The following is a 21,507-nucleotide window of genomic DNA, read 5'->3' on the forward strand; positions in this document are numbered from 1 at the left end:
TGGATTGCATCAAAATTATTTATATTTGGCTTAAGGATATAATGTTTGATAAGCGCAATGTTCTTTGGGCATGATTTAGTATGTTCTTTTTGAACAATTAAGTTGGTTGTTTTGAGAACATTGCAAAGAATTTGCACTTCAGAAAAAAGAGGGTGCCTATGAAGCATAGAGATGATTACATTGGATAGCGCAGTATATGGGAAAACAAGTTTGGAATAAAGAATTCCTGATTCATCTGGAAATAAATTAAAACCATTACTTCCTTCCGTATCAATAAAAAAAATTTGGGTTTCATCATTTGGTATTATTTCGATGTTAAACTTTTCCCGAAAATTATTATAAAGAAAAGGTCCATACATCAAAACACCAGTGGTTTCTTGATTATTTCCGTCACCAACAACAATACTTCTATCTCCTGTAAGAAATTTTAATGTAGTAGATTTTCCTATTTGATATTCACCCAAAATCGTTACAAAAATAATTGGCTTTCCTTTCACTTTCATCATTGCGTTTTCGAATTCTTGGTGGTTGTATACAATTTTTTCATGATCATTTGTAGTTGCTAATGTATATTTGGAGTGGGAGAATTCCATTTAATGTACGATGGCATTTTTTAAATAAAAGTGGCATTTTCAATCGACGGTTAATTGACATGAACACCTTCTCAAGAATCTATTGTAAATAAGTTTTAAAACTGAACTCATTACGTATATGGCAACTTCTTATGACGATTCAACGATCTGATTTTTTGCTGATTATTTTTGCAATTAAGCAAAATCATATTTTATAGAAAATCATTAGAAATCATTTTTACATCATTTCCTCAAAAGAAGATACCATTTTGCATTGCTTGGAATCCATCATAAGCAGATGTTGAAGGAGCTTCATACGATTCTGTTATTAGCTGTTCTACTCCAACACAGACGTCTTTAGGACTTTTATCCAAGAAGAACCTTTGCTGCAGCTTCTTTATCGAGTCGGCTCTGAAGCATGGAAATCCGGCGCTCATCATCAAATATGTGATTGACTCTATTTCAGAATGTCTTGCTCTCACTGCAAAGAAACACTTCTTTAACAGAGTCGCAAATTGTTGGAATGGTGGAGCTTCGCGTGATCCTCCCATCAAATCGATCATTTCGCGAGTAAGTTTAAATGGAGCACGTTCGAACTTTAAGTTACCTCCTGGTGAAATCTCAAATAAGAACCCAAAATCAATATGAATTATATGGCCTTCTTCGTCAACCATTATATTTGCATTATGTCGATCTTTAACTTGGAATAAATAACAGAGAAGTGAATAGGGAGCCACACTCTTGATGAAGTTTTGTTGCGCTTGCTTAAATTCTTTGGTATGGGGTGGTCCATATTTGCTGATGAAATATTGTAAGAAATATTCGTTGGTAGCATGGCCAAGGTCATGGCGTGACTTGGCGTTGGGGATACATTCAAGAACTCCACGATTTTCGCCAGTAGCGAAAACTCGATAAGGAAATAGATAAGTATCAAGTCCTGCTTCATTGAAGATAGTTTGGAACCTATCAATGAATTGTATCATCATTGCATCCTGTCTAACATCATCATGAATCTTAAATATACAAGAAAATGGAATTGGTTTCTTTTCTTCATCATTTTCATCATAAACTTTAAAACGGACAAGAATAGGAACACGTGCATGGCTTTTCAATGGTACTGAATGTTCAGCATCAATAGATAATATTTTATAATTTGGATTTGAAGGTATATAAATACCATCAGGGATTTCCATTTCATTTAACATGTCACCCAAAGCCGGCGGACGGTTTTCGATCGGCATCGGTAACAATCTTTGACTAACTTCGTCAAGTTTATCAATTAAACCGAATTCGTTTTCATAATGAATTCTTTCTTCATTTGACATATTATCGATTAAAGTTTGTTCTAACTCAGTCAATATCCCAGGTAAATTATCTTTCCCATTTACAGAATTACCTTTTTCACTTAAAATATTCCATAATAAATAATGTAAAAATATTTCGGATTGTTTTGAATAGTCTATTAAAAACTGACGCAGCATTCCACAAGAATCAAATCGAAGACTTTGTACAAGTTGTGGTAAGAATAACAAACTTTCATCCTTAGTAAATGAAGCCAAACATTTTGATACATATTTAGCAGCTTCATTATCTTTCATTAAATTAGCCTTTACTAAAGTTAAAGCTTGAATCGCATTTAACGGCTTCCAAATTGACAAATTTGATTTATTTAATTTGTCTGAAGAATTTGTTGCAAATAATAACGCTAATGAAGGAATACTTGCAGCAGTGAACGGATCGATTTCAGATAATTGTGCAATTATTGAAATTACATTTTCACCAATTCTAGGAAGTAAACATAAGTTATATAAAGCTTCAGGCGCGATTTTCCATATCATTGGAATTGTAGCGTTTAAATGCGCTTTTCGAGGTTTGATTTGATATAATGCGAAAATCCTTTGTAAGTTTGGAGGAATTTGACCTGATTTCAAATATGAATAAAACAATTGTAATTGATTACATAATAAAGTAGTTGTGAATGAAATTAAAGGTTCGAAGTTAGTAATGTCTTCACTGTTTTTAGATATGAAGTTAATTGTTGAATTATTAATTGCATTTCCAATTGTTTTAGGAATTTTGTTTTCATTTTTACTTGAAAACATTGTCGAATTAGTAACTGTCGAACTTGTATTTTGATCAATGTTTTGTGTTGTTGATAATAATGATGTAGTTTCAGGTAATATTTCGATGATTCGTTCCATATGAACTAAATCTGTTTCATTAATATAACGGAATATATATGCGTCATATGTATAAGAATATGATATTAATAACATTCGAATTACAAATCGTAAAATTTGATATTTTAATTTAATTGGTAATGATACATTATTAGAGTTTAATAATAAACAACCAAAATATGCAAATGAGATTAATGATGGTACTATAGCTGAGTTATTTAAGAATTTCGAATCTAACGCAATCGAAAAGATTGAAATATAATTAGCAGAATGACTTGAAATTAATATTTGTTCAATTAAAAAGCGTAATGTCGTCGTTTGGAAGTTAATAACATTTAAATCTAATGTAAACCCAAATATTCCTGTCTTATTTAATATACTTCCCATAAATAAATGGATCAAATCAGATGTAATATGTTTCGAAAATGAAATCGAATTATTAGCAAAATGTGTCCATGTTAATAACATCGAATCTTTATCATTCTTAGAAACATCTAAAAACTTTGATATTAAATCAATTCGTTCTGGATGTAAGATAATATATGAAGCAATTGTTAATGATTTGTTTTCATTTTCTTTAATGTCATCAAAGTTTTCTGGCGTTATATATTCTGCTTTACCCATTGATATTGATTTAGTCATAAATTGATTTAATAATACATTATAATATTCTTTAGATATTATATTTTGCATTTGAATTATTGTTGTCTTAGAATTCGATTTATTTGTCTTCTTACGATATTCGACATAAAACAATAATGCAAATAATGAATTAGGGACTAATGATACAGCTGATGAAAATAATGTTTCAATAAATGTATGTATTGTTTGACGTTGTTGTTCATTTATAGATTGTTGAATATGTTTCTCAATAGATAAAATTGTCTTTAACACTTGTTCATGACAAATTACTGTCGGATTTGATAAAGCAAATTGTCGACAGAATTGATCAGCTAATGTTTGAACATGTACATTATTTGATGCAATCTTAGGTAAGATAATTGACATTGTAAATGCCATATATTGATGCTTTTGTTCAATGTCTTCTTCTTTATTAAAATATTTTTCAAACTCACTAAAAATGGGCTCAAACATAGCATCTAATATCTGTGAAAATGTTGGCGTGTATTCGGCTTCAATATATTCAAACATTGGACCAATAATTCCATTCTCTGCCCGCGTCTTTTCTAATGTGAAGATTGACAAGCCATAAATCGCATCTGCAACATCAAGTTGTAATATTGTTTTCGTTGGAAGATTTGGTAACATGCGTGTATAAACTGGTACAAGATTTTCGGTTTGTTTAAATGAACTTGGATTTATCAGTTTAAATAATTCATTAACTCGAACTTTAATTGATGAAAAATCAACACGTGGCGTCTTTTGTACAAGTGGCGGGATAAACTTCATAAGCTTAGTAACTGCTTCATCCCATTGTAAAAAGATTCGTGTCCCAAAAAAGGTAAACATTACTGATACGATCCAAAATTGTTGTAAAAGTCGAACAAGATCGCTATCGTTAGCGGTTATGAGCGGTTCGAGTTCGGATACAAATGGGAAAAAAGAGCCAATGTAAATAAAATTAGATGAAAATTGTGAATGCATAATACGTGAGACTTCGGCAATGTTGACAGAAACTGTAAGAATAGATGAAAGTATTGATTTTGAAAATTTTAAAATTAAATCTTGGGGATAATTAATCTCAAAACATTTGCGGAGAACTGAGGTGCAACAATTAGCCACCGCTTCATAACTTTGAAAACTTGGGACAGATCCTTTTTCATTTAACTTTTGTGGATTTGGTGAAACACAAACAATGAGATTGGATAAGGCTTCAAGAAAATTGCTTTGGTCTTCCCTTGAAAAATATATGAGGAAACGATGAAGTTCTGGAATAAAAAGTTGAAAATAAATATGTGACTCAGATGTTGATGAAAAATAAGATGGCCTGGTCATAACATCAAGTAAATGATCACGGACTTTCATTGCAGTAATTGGGAATTTGGAATTTGAAAGAAGATTCACAATTTGATTTACTTGTTTTGGAGTTTGACATCCTCGAATAAGTCGCATTACTTTTTCAATTTCCCTTTCCTCTGATGTCTTGTTATTAGTTTCATAAACAGAAACATTGTTTACATCATCATTAAATTTTTGATATAATTCCATTATCTTTGCATCCAGTTGAGTGTATGATAAAGCAGGTGTAGAAAAATCAACGTCGTCGGCTGTAGGAAGACATCCAAAAGATTTGATCTTTTTGATTGCTGGGCTCAACATTGGACCTAGATGATCTTAACGGTCGAATATCATCAAGACGATAATAAAAAAGCAAAACATCATTACTTTTCTTTTCAAATGAAGTAGCAAGTATAAATACTAAATACATTGTTTATAATTAGATTAAGCAATTATTGATGTTAAAAAAATTTTTCATTTTGGTTTCAAAAATAATGTGCAAAAAAAGTTTCTTTAATTTTTTATATTTATTTAACGAAAATACTTTAAAATTACCACCATACATTAAGTATTGTTTTTGATGGAGTTTGATGATTTTTAAATAAAATTTGCCTGCAGAATTGAAATAAAATATTTATATTTATTAGAAATTATTTACATTTAAATTAAAGGAAAGTAGTTTAATAAAGGAAAAACCTATCAATTTAAATTTAAATTTATTTTTTATAGAATAAAAATAATTTTTTTCTTTTTTGCCTGAACTTTAACCGTTTTTAACTGACGAATCGAAAAATTGACTGGTTTATATGGCGCTTTTGAATTCGCCAATTGATTTGAATCATTATTTGTTCGCATTAATTCAAATTGAAGTGTCATTTGTCGCTTAGATTTTAAGATGTTCTTCCTTCCGTTGCTCATGTACACCAACGTTTTAGGTGGCTTCTCTGATATTGATCTTGATAATGACTATGTCACACATGCCAAGACAAATCTCCAATCAAAAATGAATGCCATCTTTCCAGAAATTACCAACGCTGAATTAATAATTACTTCAGCTCAAATCAAAATTGTTAAAGGCGCAATCTTGAACTTAACTTGCAAATACGCACAATTTGAATTCGAAGTTCAAATCACATTCCCATTAAGACAAGAACCAGTCTTAACAGCATTCAAGCCATTACCCAAGACCGCTTTGAGAGGTGGATACTATTGGATTGATATTGAAGAAAATCAAGAAGAAATTCAAAACGTTATCAACTCAGCAGTCAGTAACAAATATCTCACATCTACACCTCATAAGGTTCTTGCTGCACGTGCTCAAACCCTCAGAGGATCAAGAAACGTTCAAGTAATCTTCCAAGATGATGAAAACTCACTTTATTCAGTTGTCTCCAATGTCTTTGCTGAAAAGCCTGAAATCAGTTTATTTGCTAAACTTTAAATTAGCAAAACGAAAATCGTTTTTAAGTTTTTTTTTAAACAACCTTTTTAAAAAATGGACTTTTTCTGTGTGTCATTTTTAAAACTTCTGAAAAAAATGACGAATTTTATTTTTAACAAAATTTTTATGGATCCTCATGAACAAGAAAGACTTTTAAAGGCAAAAGAAAAACTTTTAGAAATGAATAAAAAAGTACACCATGCTCAAGACATATCAAAAAAACATAGTGTTCAAAAAAATAGAGAAAATAATACTCCAAAAGATCCTATTAAACATCCAGAACCAAACCTTTATCTTTTCCAAATAACTGAATCACTTCTAAGTATTGGTTTTACTGAAGAAGAAATTCAAAAACATATTAGTAATGTTGAAGCTAAATCGAAGAAAAATATTTTAGAACTTCAACAAAAAGAAACAGAAACAAACAACGAAATAAAGAAAATAAATAGGGCAATTCGGAATATTAAAAAGCCCAAACCAAGGGAAATCAAATCAGCACAAACAATACAAAGTGATGATTCAATATCTACAGCAAGGAGTACACATAGTGAGTCCCCAAGTAGTGCTCGTAAAACAGAAACAACATCAGTTCAATCATATGCAGAAATCCAAAAATCGAGACAAAATCCAACACCATCTTCTCCAAAAAGAAAATCAATGATCCCAACGCCCAAAAAACCTAAAACACCTATAACAGCATCTAAAGGCAAGAAACGTGAAATACAATCACCAACAGTTCAAGCAACAAAAGCAGGAGCTAATTTTCTTGCTGAACTCGCTAATGAAGAAGGAGATGATTTAATTTTTTCGAGCAAAAAATAATTGATTTCTAAGGAAAAAAATGTTTCTAAATATATATTGATTTGTAATAAAAATATATGCTTTAAATTTAAAATTAAATATATTTTTATAGCAGATAAATTTGTGAAACACTACGTCTTACGTTTAAAATTACAATTCCCTGAGTTTGTTCGACTTGATTGTTTTCAAAAAAATATCTTATATTTTCTTATCTAGAGATAATTTAAATATATTTTTCTAAGTTTAAATTTACTACATATTATATTTTTGATTAAGATATTTTATTTTGTTTAATATCAATTATATATTAAGATAATTTAATTTTTAACGGACAAAAAATTTCATATTCAAAGAATAAAAAGCCTAAATGGGTGAATATTTTGCTGTCATCCGTAAAGGGCAACCAACTCAATGCTATGATGCTGCAGATTTTGTTAACCTATCAACTAAACAAATATCTGAGTCATTTGGGTTAATTGGAGAATTAATTTTTATTCGAACACCTAACTACATTGAAGTATTACCATTTTCTTGTTGTCCTTTGAAAACATATCCACAACTCATTATTAACTATCAATGTAGTCCGTATGAAATTCCAAAGTATTCGTTATCAGTTCATCCAGCTAATGAGTTTAAAACCCTTACGCTTAGGATTTCCATCAGCAACCCATCAGAGTATGAAATACCATCTTTTATGGTACCTTTTAATTTAGATTTTTTCAAAAATGCCACTGCCGTTGATGTTAAGAACAAAATCAAGAAAGACTTAGACATAGCTGTTCTTGACTCATCACTTTATATTAACGATCAATTTATTCCAGAAACCTTTAACGCCGCCTCATTATTACAACTCGGTAAAACACAACAAATCATATTTAAATGCACATTTACTGAAGAAGCACTTAATCGTATTAAGCATCGTACCTTTATGTTAAAAGAAATTGTTACTACTGAGCAATCTTATCTTCATAATCTTTCCATCATTACAAATTATTGGGAGAAGACACTTCGTGCCAAGAAGATATTACCAGAGAATCATTTACAAATCATATTTAAGGACATATCATCCATTTTTGGCGTACATATGTATTTTTGTGAGCATTTGCAGCAAGCAGGTACATCATATAGCTCCGAAATTTCCATACCATTTATCGAGTTCATACCTGCTTTTTCCATTTCTAAGCATTATGTCTCTGAGTATCCATCTATTATTGAAGTTTTAAATCTTTATAAGAACACAAATGTCCATCGTAAACTATTACAATTAGCTAAAGCTATAGATGGCAGAGATTTACATAGTTATTTAATAACGCCAGTTCAACGTATTCCACGTTACATATTATTTATACGTGATTTAATCAAATATACACCTAAATCACATCCGGACTCCAAATTGTTACCTATAGTCTCAGAGCGTATTCAAGAAATGACGTCACAATTTGATTCAGTTTCTGAGTTAGCACGTAAACAAGCTGAACTAATGCATATTCAACAAGGTATTACGAATGGATTTATCTTCTTGGATATACAACGCGATCTTGTTTTCGAAGCTAAAGTTAATATCCAAAGTTCATCACGGAATCAACATGAAGGTAATATATATTTATTTTCGGATTTATTGGTTATCATTCAACAACAAGAAAAGAATCGTTACAAAGGTATCTTTGATTGTCCTATTTCTAAGTTTTCATTAATATATCAATGGCCTGAATTAAATTCGATAATTATTGATTCATCAAATAAGTCATATATTACAAACAAAAAAGGGATTTATACAATTACATTTAATAATGAAAATGACATGAAAGAATTGTTTAAATGTTTATATCAAATGCGACAAAAATATAAATTGTTTTGTAATGAAAAGTTTACTATTGATTGGGAAAATGTTGAAATGAAAACGAAATTAATTCCATTTATTAATCCGAAAGCAGTATCAGTTAATGATGTATTATATATTATTACTGGAATTGATAAAGATTTTGATATATATAAATTACAATCACAAAAACTTATACATGTAATAAAACTTCCGACAACTATTAATGATATTATAGCGATACCATTTGCTAATTATATTTATATCTTTTCATATAACGAATTATATAAATTTGATTCGATAAATAAAGTTACAACTAAAGTCGAATTAAATGGTGATCAAATTCAACCACGAAAATATTGTACAATGATATTATATAAAACGAATTTAATTATTTATGGAGGAAAATCATTAAATTCTTCAACATGTTTTAATGATACAATTATAATAAACCTTGAAAATAATAACGTTAAAGTATATGAAGGAGGTTCACGTTTCCCTTATCCTCGATATAAACATGCATCGATATTAGATGGGAATCGTATGTTAGTTTATGGAGGTATTAATAATCGTAAAACATTAAAACGTTTTGATGAATTAAATTTGGATACTTTAGAATGGAAACAATTACGTAAAGTGTTTTTACCACCAAGAAAATGTCATTCATTAATCAGCTTTGATAAATATATTGGAATTTTCGGTGGTTCAATGGATAAAACACAAATTTTGGACTTAACATCATTAGAAATTTATGATGTTGCTGAGTTTGGTAATGTTTGTTCTCATCCAAATTCAACTACATTAGTATCGAATGGATCAATATATTTAATATCTGGTTCGAATGATAAAAAGAATCAATTCTCCGCAATATTTAAAATCCATACGCCATTAACATTAAATCCAGTTGATGTGTTTAGGAACCAAAACTTATTCGATTATCAAACACGTAGAACAAGCGGTGATTTGTTCACTGGTAATCATAACCTTGACGAAGAAATATTTAATCGAATTAATATTAGGAAAAGACCTAAAGCGAAAGAAAGAAGTTTCACTCGTAAACTTACTGATGAAAAAAGGCCGCGTTTAGATAACTTAATGATAAAACAACAACAAAATGTCGGTAAAACTGAATCGATACCAATTCGAGTTGCAAGAAAACAATCGATTGACGCAGTTACATTCGAAAATGTTCAAAGAAGAAAGAATTCAAATGTGAAAAATGAAGTAGAAAATGAGAATGAAAATGATAAATTGTTATTAGTACCATCAAATGAAAACTTATTACAAAAATTAAGTTTTAACTCAGAAAATATGAGTTTGATATCTGACGACGATGATAATATGGAAATGATCGAAATATTCGATGATGAATATAACGTGAAGCCAATATTTAACGATGGCGAAGAAGAAGAAGCAAAAGAAGAAAATAAGAAAAACGTCGAATTCGGAATCGATGAGAAAAATGCTCCGTTCGGCTTAGGCAATTTGTCAGCAAACGGAAGACATTTGTCGTCACACGACTTTAATATTAACGCATTAGAAAACGAAAAAAGAGAACTAAAAGATGTAAAGGAATAAATGGCGATAAATAATAAAAAATAAAATAAAATGTAAATAAATATATATAATCATTGAAATTATTAAAAATTATTTGCAGATGAAATTTTTTATTTTTTATTGACTTTAAAATAAAGAGAATTAATGTTAAGTAAATAATTCTTTGTTATTGCTTAAATTCATTATCTAAATTATGAAATATATATCAATTTCATTGTTTATGTTATATTAAATTGATTTTTACAGACATAATTTAAAAGAGAGTCAATAGTTTCCTCCTTATAGACTTTTTTTTTAGTTTAATAATATATCATAAATATATTTATTGTTAATGTTAAAAATTCATTTTCAACTTGGTCTTGGAAAGTAAGTAAATGAAATTATGAAGGGTGTAGTAAAATGGCGGGAAAAAATTGTTTTTCTTCGCTTGTGGCTCATTCCTCTCAATCACAGTAAAAATCAACCAGAAATGCAACTTGAATGTATAAAAAAATGTAATAGTAGATCGGAACTGTCGGAATTGTAATATAAACATAATATTAAATTTTTAATCTTATTTAAATAAGAATTAAAAAAAATTTTGCTTCTACTTATGGCTAAACATTATAAAAATGGGAGAATTTAGAATATATGGTATTTCATCAATTAACATGAAGATATAAATATATATATTGAAATGCGGTTTCTTGATTATCAGAAAGAATTTTTGGTAAATTCCAGATATAAAGTAAAATTAGAATAAAATTCAGTAATTTTTGAGTCATAGTAAGAAATTTGTGAATTTACTGTGTATATTCTTGATTAATCATAGAAAGTATTATTGTATTTGTTATGAAAAATGTTTCAATAATTGTATTTGTAAGTGAAAGTGAATTGATAAAAACAATGGAATGAATTAATGTGAAATCAAATTGCAATGAAGGATTAAATGTATTTGATTTAGTAAAACCATTTGATTGCGAAAATGTATTCGATTGACTATATGCTTCTAAAATGCCAAATTTATCAATTATTATATTCAATATATGAATTGAATGTCATAACATATTTTGCGGGAACTCCGGAAAAAACATTATCCCTAAATGATGGAGCCTTCTCTCCGTTGTAATATATGCATTTAAGCGAAATGCAATTATAAAGTGTCATCATTCCGATTGTGGTAACTGAAGATGGAATTATAATTTTTGATAAAGAAAAACAAGAATATGGAATTTCAATATTCACGAATGAATGAAAAAAACTAAATGCATAATCCCCAATTGTTGTAACTGAAGATGGAATTTCAATATCTACTAAAGCAAAACATTGTTGAAATGCAAAATTTCCAATTGATGTAATTGTATATGGAATCGTAATATTCGTTAATGAAGTACAATAATGAAATAAACTTTCACTGATTGTTGTGACCGAAGATGGAATTGTAATATTCTTTAATGAATTACAATAAGAAAATGAAGATTCACCAATTGTTTCAACATTTTTTCCAATTACTTTTGTTGTCAATAACTCGCAATGGTCAAAGGCATAACTACCGATTATTTTTACATTGTTCCCAATTTCAACAAATATTAATGAAGTCCATTTAGAAAATACGTACGATGGGATTTCACTAACATCTCCACTAATAATAATATATGAAATATTATCTTTGTTTTTAGCAGCTTCTTCAAATCCACTTGAATTGGAAATTACAAATGTTTCATATTCTATACTTAATATTAGAAAGATTTAAATAACAAACAAATTTAATTTTTATAAACTATTTTTCATATCCGGTGTGAACATGAATTATATATGATATATTTAATACCAGCTTCTTCCCAGCTTCTGGCATAGCCTTTCAAACACAATAAATTCAAGTATTTGGTACATTCAAATTTGTTGACACATGGTAACCGGTATCATGCACGACAACCATCAAAATGTTACCTTCATTTGAAAGTAATTAATGGGCCATTCAATTTCTTAAACCGTTAAGCCCGTTGTGCAATTGTTCATTTTGTTTATTCCGATAATTTACCTGTAATTGTCAAAACCGATATAACCGGTTGATAATTCCGCATTTGTAAGAACATGAATACTAACCGTTCATATATAAAAAAGTGTTTAAAATCGGTTATTATCGATATCCAACAATATTTAGAAGCTGCTTGTTTTTAAATTTCTAAATAATTATATCTTCAGATGAGACTCTATAAACTACATTCGTAGACGAAATTTTTAAATAGGATCAACCTGAGTAAGAAGATAACAAAATATATCTGAAAAAAAATTTAAATGCTTTACATAGGAAACTTCACATAGGAAAAATTACACGGTTTGAACCGTTTTAACGTCCAATTTAATTGAAAATAAACTGTTTTCTTAGAAAAATCGTCATTCTGAATTTTCTATCGTTCAAAATGGAGGAAAAGGATAAGATATATCAACCAGAAGATTCTGTTGAATTAAACCAAACCAACAAGCTACCATTATGGCTTCGAATTATTTGTTTTACAATTTTTCTCATATTCTGTGGACATTTATTAATAGAATTATTTCCCATCATAATGATTTGCAAATTGATCAATACGCTAATTCATCGAGTATGCCCTAATAGTAAAAGGTGGCTTCCTTGCCCTTGCATTGAAGGGAATTTTGTTGATAATCTTTGGTATTGCCATATATGGCAGTTTTGTTGTTGTCCAGAATCTTGTTGTGTTCCTGGGGAAAATTGTCTATGTTGTGGAAAGCCATCTTGCTGCTGCCAGACACCATACTTTAGATGTACAAGTGAGGAATGTTGCTGTTGTTGTTGTCCTGATCCATCAGAAGATTCCATTGAACGAGCTAATGATCGTAGAAATCCACAACAAAGGATCATTAATGCAACTGAAACAATTCCAAAATATACTAATGATTATGAAGAAAATCAAGGATCACAATATTATCCTAACCTTAGCAATGAAACGTATGACGAAAATTTAATAGAGTATCAACCGTAAAAGCTAACTTTGCTCATAGATCAATATTTTTATACCCTAAAAATCAAATGTACGAAAACCTGTTGTTATTTGTTTCGGTTGGAGAATTCCGGAACAGATGCTCTGTTTTTGAGGAATTTATTTAAGAATATGTTTGTAGTATGTCATTTCTGGGCTAACCAATCTCTTTTTTTATAAATTAGAAATCGGACCTATGTCCAAAGTGCACTTTTTGCACATCATGACTCGATAACTCGAACTTGAACCTCGGTTAAATAAAGTTGCCAAAAAATTTCCAGAGTTACAACGAAGTTTGTTCATTTTCAACGTCAAATTTGATCTTTTCAAAATTGAATGCTGTTCTTCTACATTTATTCAATTCCAACATCGTTGACTTCACCATCTCACTTAAATGTCTTTGAGTGGAACTCAAACAGAGAAGAACTTGGCTATGTCATTCGCAGGAGAATGCATGGCTCGTACTAAATATACATACTTCTCAGAAGTTGCTAAGAAACAAGGTTACGAACAAATAGCTGCAATCTTCTTAGAAACTGCAGAAAACGAACGCGAACACGCCAAAATCTTCTTTAATCTCCTTAAACAAAATGGTGGCACAGCCATTGAAGTACCAGCAACAGTTCCTTTGTCAGGAATTGGTTCAACTGCTGAAAATCTTCGAGCAGCAGCTGCAGGTGAAAATGAAGAAACAGAAGTTTTGTATCCTAAGTTCGCCAAGATAGCTGAAAAGGAAGGATTCAAGGATGTTGCAAGAGCTTTCAAGCTTATCGCTCAAGTTGAGAAACAGCACGAACTTCGCTACAAGACCCTTCTTGAAAAGGTTGAGAACGGCACTGTATTCAAGCGTACACGTGCAATGTTATGGAAATGCCGAAATTGTGGATATGTATTCCAAGGCCTTTCAGCTCCAAAGGCTTGTCCAGCATGCCGTTTCCCACAGTCTTTCTTTGAAATCAAGGAAGTTCTTGAGTAAATGGAATTTTCCAAATCCAATTCATTTCATAAATATGTAAGACAAACATCATAACTCGCAGATGTTACAGTATAAATAAATATAAAGATACACATAAACAGTAAAGAAGGCAAATTACACAAAAAACGAAAGTTCACATTGAGAAGTTTATATACGTAAAGCACTGAAACAAAAGTGAATTTCATGCACATAAGGGTTTATTTCCCAAAACGCATCTAAATGACTTAGTATTTCAAATCTGATCCACCGACGAACTCACGGATGCAGGAAATATGTGGAACGATTTCAGTTTCTACTGGATAGAAGAAGTTCAATAATCCAAGTAATCTTCTTGCTTCCTTAGTGATTTCTTGGGATTGCTCTGAGTCAGGATCTTCTCCCTTTTCTGGGATTGTAGCCTCAGCAAGCAATGCTTTACCATAAACAGACAAAACAGGCAATTCATAAACTAATGCGGAATTGAAGAAAAGTTCAGCATTTCCTTGGAATGGGAAAATGTTTCGTTCTTCTCCAACTCGGACGCTTGTCCATCGCATAATGGTTCTTCTTGGAGAGTATCCACGATATCTATAGTCACGGATGATTCTTCGAATCAATCTCAGATCAGATGTTGGGAAGCGATGGTTATAGTCTAACTTCAAAGGAGTCAATGCGGAGACATAAATAGGTGTGACTTGGTCTGCTCCAAGTGACATTAAAAGTTCGGGATTGAGACCATGGATACCTTCTATGATCAAAAATGAGTTCTTAGGGAGTGTGTAAGTCTTCTTATCATCAAAGTAACCCTTTCCAGTCTTAAAGTTGAACTTTCTTGCTGGAACAGTTTCACCAGATAAAATACGATGAACAATTTGTCCAAGAATTTCGACGTTAAGAGCACTAAATGACTCAAAATCTTGAAGCCCATCAGCGCCATATGGAATGTCGCATGTATCCTTATAGAAATCATCCATTCCAATAACAATTGAATCATATCCATTAACACGAAGTTGGATAGCAAGACGCATTGCAAATGTTGTCTTGTTGGATGAGGATGGGCCTGCAATTGTTACGATTCTCTTTGTTGGGAAGTTCTTGATAAGATGTTTTGCGATCTTTGCAAACTTTTGCTCATGAAGACCTTCTGCGATCCATTTAAGGTCATTAATCTTACGGTGGTAAATGATATCGTTAAGTTTTGATACGGTATCACAATTAATAAGTTTAGCCCATTCACGATATTCTTTAAACATATCAAAGAGCGCCTTTGGATCACTCCATTCTGGGATATCATTTGGTGTCAAAAGAGTTGGGAAACGAATGATAAGACCATTTTGGTATTTGCGTAATTCAAATTTCTTAAGTCTTTCTTTGTCTGTTGACATTGGTTCAAGAGCATAATCAATGTAATCACCACATTGGATACAGGTAATATAATCTTCGCTCCATGTCTTCATTAGACCAAGTTTGTCATTGAATTTTTGCTCGATGAAGAAAGCAACAAGCTCAGAACGTGGGATACGAACCTTTTTGATTTCGATATCAGAGTTTAAGAGGTCCAACATTTCTTTTTTCATTGCTTCGACGTTTTCTTCTGTGATTTCGATATCTTCTGAATCCGCGCAATAATAACCAGATCCGAGGGAATGTTCAACTTTGAGAAATCGATTAAAGAGCTTATGGTATATTGAAGTTAATAAAAATGAAAGTGTGGCATGTTCGGAAAGTAGTTGAGTTCTTGAGATCTTTTCCATACGTGGATCATGAACTTCTTCGATTGGAAATTCTTGAACGCTTTTGATGTAACCGCTTGATTGGGCGTACATTAAATGTGAAATGATTACTTAAAAAAACGATGATAAGCACTTTTTGAAACTCATAGAAATTTCAAAGGTGTTAAATCAGTTTCATTCAAAAATTAGGGTGGTCCGTCTGGGATGTTAACAAAATATCTTTGCACTACTCATATACTTTAATGTTTTTAAGTAAAACTATTACCAGATATAAAACCAAAATAAGCAAAATATTAACTTTGATTTATTAAAATTAATTGAATTCAAAATAATGTTAAATTTTTAGTTTACATACAAATAAAATTGATTTAATTTGACGCCGCTTGAAGTAGTTCCATTACATCTTGTCTACTTTGTTGAGCAATTCGTTTTTGGATATATGGTGCTTGTGATGCTGGAACAAATAATAAAGGAAATGGATCTTGTGCTATTTTTAAATTTTCTTGTGGATTTTCTTCGGCATCATCACTTTGAAGATCACCAACTTCTTCATTTTGTTGATTTTCCATATTTTTTTGACATTATTAGAACTATTCAATTTTTTTGACATTTTTAAAAATATGTAAAAAGTGTCGACTTTTGCCGTTCATGTTTTTTCCGGTTATCGATCAAGAATATTCAATCTAATCCACCATGGAATTGTATGGAATTAAACTCCACATTCTTTGTTCCTTTACTGGTGGGTTTATTTTACACAGAAATGATTTTTGGCCGAATCTTATCAAAATTGTAGTTTGTTTGCTATTATATGGATATTTTTATTTATTAATTTCTCTTGAAACAACATATACAATACGTTTTCTTGTTGCATCAATTGGGGCTGTTTTTATTTTAATTATTGAACTTATTGTTACTTGGTTTAATATATTATTGGATGAATCAGTTGCAGTAGATGAACCCGAGGATATAGAAGATATCCCCAGCATTCCACCAGGAATTAGTGGGCCATTATGGGAAGCTCGCTCAGTTTTTTTTAATGAACGAATCCCAACAGATGAACGTGCATATCAACTTGTTCGCCGCGGTTTTGATGTTGATGAAGTCTTTCGACTTTATGAACTTATTCAACAAGGAGTTGTCACACCAGAGACCAAAAGTCATGCACCAATACGCCGTGTTAAAACAAATATGATAGTTTTATGCGGTCAAATTATTAACATACACTTTGACAGAGATTCTTTATCACGTGCCTTTACACGCCCTGCTAATAATTGGCATCTTTTATCATGTGTGATAATCACATTTTTACTTGCACTTTTTGTACCAGAAACACAACATTTAAATCCGTCTGGATGGCATTGGTATATAGCGTTAATTTGTTGCACTGCAATTTTTTCCTTATTATTACCACCGACATCAGATCCATATTCGACCAATTTAACAGATCCATATTTATCATATACACGAGCATCTATCTGTGTTGGAATGACAGGAATCATTTGTGGGATTAACATATGTCGGAAATATTTACCTGTTAGTACATATATTGAACAATTATCGATAACTATTACATGGGAACCCATTTTAAATATCATCGAAATATTTGCTGTTAATTTATTTCGTTTTTATCCTATTTTAATATTTATTGGAGTTTTTGGACATCCATTAACTACAATTCATTATTTAGTTGAAACATTAAACAAATATTTATTTGGACTTAATGGATCAACAGGCTTAAAAAAAGCTTCTTTAAGTTTTTTTTGGTCATTATTAATAGTATTTGGAACATCATTAATCTTTTTATTAGGGATTAATTATATTACAATAGCAATATCAATATTTGTCATCACTTTTTTTATACAGTTTTCGATTTCGGATAATTTCCGAGTTTTTATGAGGAATCATTTGTTTAAATCGATAATAGTATCATTTATATCGGGTTGTACATCATTTTTAGTGTTAATTACAGATGAGAAAATATTAACAATTTTATTATATTTATTTTTCGGTGCACATTTTCTTATTGATATAATTATACCATATTTATCTACACATCAACGATATTTAATATTTTATGGAAGAATATTAAAATATAACTTTCTAACTAAATATCCACATTTTATAACTAACTTCGTCACTGCGCCTGCATTTATATCATTTTCATTAATTAATGATAAAAATTTATATCCACTTTTAGGAGCAATTTTAATATTACAAGCATTAAGAGTTGCACAAACATTACCACATATATTTTCATTCTCATTATATTTAACAATAATATTATTTCAACATGATTATGATATACCACCTACAGCATTAGTATTTTTATTAAGTTTATTAATATCTCGAAAACTTATTAAAGTTTTTCGTTTTATTCGTTTATGGTATAAATGGCGACTTTTACCATATTCATTATTTAAGAATGATATCATTGATAATAAGAAATATATATTAAGTATAATATTATGTTATTTCATCTGTAATATAGTACAACCATTTTCAGCGTTATCATTTTTATCATTTTTATGGAGTTTCTTTACTGGTTCTCCAATGTTAATTTTATCGGGTTATCAAATGTTATTTACATTTTGTCCGCCAAAGCCGAATTTATTTTATGATCATTTAGCATCAGAAGAAGAACAACAAAATGATAATGATAATGGTAATAATAATAAAACATTAAATCAATCAACTTTAGAACATCCACTTGAAGCACCAATTTATTTATCATTATCAGAAAAGCTTCAAATGAATTTAGGGAAAATGATCAAAGATGGCGAATTAGGTTTAGTTACAGATGATTCATTTTTTTTAATGATTTCTGGTGAATTTGCAGCGATATTACATATAATATCTATTGAAGCTAATAAAATATCATTTCAATTACGTGGCTTAGAATATATAGAACAAACACTTTGTCATGATAATGAAATATCAACATTACAAAAGATTATATTAGAATATCAAAATTTCGGTAATATACATCTTGCGTTAACATCTAATTTTAGTATGTATGAGCTTCGAATATATAATAAGCCAATTGAAATGGTTGGTATTTCAACATTTGGATTTCAAGATACTGTTTTACCACCATTAGGTCGCTCAGCATTAAGTTGGGAACTTAAGTCACTTGTTTATAGTGTCTTAAAGATCATCTCAGAGAATCCGAATATTATTAACTCTGAAGAAGAAGAGAATGATAATTATCTTCAAAATATTATACCGAAATTCTCACAAACACATTTAAAGTTCATAAAATGTATTGCCGAAAATTTCGGGTTAGAATTTTGTCCGAAGTTATTACAACGTATGTGGATTGTTATTCATTTTATCCATACTGTAATTGTTAATAGGACTGGGAATTTCATACCAGAGAAATGTTTCGAATTGTTTGAAGGTAAAATCGAAATTAATATGAATGGTATCATTGAAGAGAATATCATTTGTCCTTGTTTTAGGTTTTCAATTGCTTCGTTATTAATGATAAGTGTTGGACTTGAACCAACTTCAAATGATAATGAAGAATTGTTTAACTTCTTTAATGAAATTTATGATAAATATATTGCATTACCTTTAAGATCAGAAGAATTAGAAAGCGTTTTAAAAGAAGGTAAAAAATCAGTAATAACAATGGTATATGATCAAGATATAGTATCAGTTGTAAGATTAAGTAACTCGATAACAGAATGGTCTTTCTTCCAAATGGAAAGCGAATGCATTAGAGGATTTTGGGCAAACGAAATTAGAAGTTTGTTGTTCTTCGCTAACTCTTCAAGAGAAAGAAACTCAATCCAATTTAATGTGCAAAGTTTAAGGAATTTGACAAATCAAAGCTGTAATTTGCCCGTTGGATACCCGGCGTATGTAACACCGATAATGGAATCTTATTCAGAAAAGTCTTAACTTGTTTTGTAAATTGTGTTTAGAATTAGTTTTTGTTTTTAAATATTGTGAAAAAAATTATAAAAAACTTCGAAAGTCATATGACAACATAATGGAAATCGTCATATTAACTTATTTCAATGGTTTAATAGCATCTTGATTTAAACAATTGAACTAGAACAGAATTGGGTCAAGATAAAAATGATTTCTATATTTATTAACAATTCGTGTGTGCACTAAAAATATATAATTTCAACCAACCATGCCCCCACAAAAGCATTTGCTTTCAACAATATTGTTAAAAAAATTTAGCTAATCAAAAAATTAAATCGTTTGAAATATATATATTTATTAAATAATCCAATTATTTTTCTGACAAATTAATATACTGTTCATATTCTGAGTCTTAAAGCATTAATTAGTTATAGTGATTTCGTAAAACTTTATAAAGTTGAGAGATATGTACGAAAAAAATAATCTAAGATGGGTCAGAAAACTAAGGGACTCCGAACGGGCAATAATATCTATGAAATTAATTAATATCCACAAAATCTATATTGAATTTTATTAATTATACATTTTGAAAGATTTAGTAAATAATTGTTTTTTAAAGAAAAGGATTCATTTGAATGTCTTTTTATTATGAAGCATTTCTATAGAATGAGATTCGAATTATTAATAATGATATCAGAATATAAAAAATGATTTAATAAATGTAGAAATAATGTTAAATCTTTAATTTAAAATGATTTATTTAGTAAACAGCTGTAAGTTTTCTAACGTAATTCCCATTAAAAATTTCATCAATCATTGGAACTGCATAATCAGAATTTGAAATCTTGCTTTCCATTTTTTTATATTAAATATCATTTTGTCACTCCTTGAATTAAAATTTCCTTTTTTTTTCACCTAAATAAAATGAATTTAACGTGCTCCAGTCATTAAATTCACGTATCGTTTGATCTATTTGGTAAAGATGATTCCCAAAATAGGTTCTGATTCATTCAAAAAAGAATCCATTAATAAATCGACAGACAAAGAATTTCTTGTTACACTTCAGAAAATAATTCGTAATCTAAATGAAAAAAATATTGAATCATCAGTTGAGAAGACAATGGAATTATTTGATTCTAATTTCCCATATTCATTTAATAATGTTATATGTAACTTAGTTTATAATTTATCTTTTTCACAAAATAAAATATGTGATTTATATTTCAATTATTTAAAAATGATTCAAACAAAAGAAATAGAAATTAATAATAATATACCAAAAATTATAGATTTCTTTGGTAAATATTTATGTAGACGTAAAACACAAGAATCAAATTATCTTATCGAAAAAATGATTGAACAAAATTTAATTGATTCAAAAATAACCTTTACTTTCGAATCGTTATATTTTGTTCATCATAAATCAATTAACAGTAAAGATGATCTTGATAAGCTAATCACGATATATTATGATAACGAAGATGTTAATGATCCATTAACAACAGCTTTTTTAGAAAATTATGAAGAACTTTCAAAGAATGATTGGGAACTTCATAAGAAATATGTTAAAGAAGGAGTTAATCCAAATGAAATTGCAAAAATAATTCGAAATGATGAAATAGAAAAACTTCAA

At 29.6% G+C, this 21,507-nt stretch overlaps 8 protein-coding genes across 8 annotated transcripts; 5 read left to right on the forward strand and 3 right to left on the reverse strand.

Moving 5' to 3' along the window:
• Positions 1 to 823: 823 nt before the first annotated feature.
• Positions 824 to 5,032, reverse strand: GO595_009248 (phosphatidylinositol 4-kinase; the record flags this gene model as incomplete). Its single annotated transcript, XM_067922913.1, has 1 exon — positions 824 to 5,032. The coding sequence occupies one exon, from the start codon at positions 5,030 to 5,032 to the stop codon at positions 824 to 826; it is 4,209 nt and encodes a 1,402-aa protein (XP_067770250.1).
• Positions 5,033 to 5,606: 574 nt separating this feature from the next.
• Positions 5,607 to 6,152, forward strand: GO595_009249 (uncharacterized protein; the record flags this gene model as incomplete). The annotated part of the gene is made up of 1 exon (XM_067922914.1): positions 5,607 to 6,152. One exon carries the CDS (start codon positions 5,607 to 5,609, stop codon positions 6,150 to 6,152), a length of 546 nt encoding a protein of 181 aa, XP_067770251.1.
• A 180-nt stretch (positions 6,153 to 6,332) lies between these two features.
• On the forward strand, positions 6,333 to 6,974 carry GO595_009250 (uncharacterized protein; the record flags this gene model as incomplete). Its single annotated transcript, XM_067922915.1, has 1 exon — positions 6,333 to 6,974. One exon carries the CDS (start codon positions 6,333 to 6,335, stop codon positions 6,972 to 6,974), a length of 642 nt encoding a protein of 213 aa, XP_067770252.1.
• A 346-nt stretch (positions 6,975 to 7,320) lies between these two features.
• GO595_009251 (Kelch motif family protein) lies at positions 7,321 to 10,350 on the forward strand (the record flags this gene model as incomplete). Its single annotated transcript, XM_067922916.1, has 1 exon — positions 7,321 to 10,350. One exon carries the CDS (start codon positions 7,321 to 7,323, stop codon positions 10,348 to 10,350), a length of 3,030 nt encoding a protein of 1,009 aa, XP_067770253.1.
• Positions 10,351 to 12,907: 2,557 nt separating this feature from the next.
• GO595_009252 (uncharacterized protein) lies at positions 12,908 to 13,192 on the reverse strand (the record flags this gene model as incomplete). The annotated part of the gene is made up of 1 exon (XM_067922917.1): positions 12,908 to 13,192. The coding sequence occupies one exon, from the start codon at positions 13,190 to 13,192 to the stop codon at positions 12,908 to 12,910; it is 285 nt and encodes a 94-aa protein (XP_067770254.1).
• Positions 13,193 to 13,704: 512 nt separating this feature from the next.
• Positions 13,705 to 14,286, forward strand: GO595_009253 (rubrerythrin family protein; the record flags this gene model as incomplete). Its single annotated transcript, XM_067922918.1, has 1 exon — positions 13,705 to 14,286. One exon carries the CDS (start codon positions 13,705 to 13,707, stop codon positions 14,284 to 14,286), a length of 582 nt encoding a protein of 193 aa, XP_067770255.1.
• Positions 14,287 to 14,510: 224 nt separating this feature from the next.
• Positions 14,511 to 16,091, reverse strand: GO595_009254 (Phosphoribulokinase / Uridine kinase family protein; the record flags this gene model as incomplete). Its single annotated transcript, XM_067922919.1, has 1 exon — positions 14,511 to 16,091. One exon carries the CDS (start codon positions 16,089 to 16,091, stop codon positions 14,511 to 14,513), a length of 1,581 nt encoding a protein of 526 aa, XP_067770256.1.
• Positions 16,092 to 18,572: 2,481 nt separating this feature from the next.
• On the forward strand, positions 18,573 to 19,901 carry GO595_009255 (pecanex protein 1; the record flags this gene model as incomplete). The annotated part of the gene is made up of 1 exon (XM_067922920.1): positions 18,573 to 19,901. The coding sequence occupies one exon, from the start codon at positions 18,573 to 18,575 to the stop codon at positions 19,899 to 19,901; it is 1,329 nt and encodes a 442-aa protein (XP_067770257.1).
• Positions 19,902 to 21,507: the final 1,606 nt, after the last annotated feature.

The sequence above is a fragment of the Histomonas meleagridis genome (genome assembly GCF_020186115.1).
Source record: "Histomonas meleagridis strain 2922-C6/04-10x chromosome Unknown contig_9, whole genome shotgun sequence".
In the NCBI taxonomy this organism is placed as follows: domain Eukaryota; phylum Parabasalia; order Tritrichomonadida; family Dientamoebidae; genus Histomonas; species Histomonas meleagridis.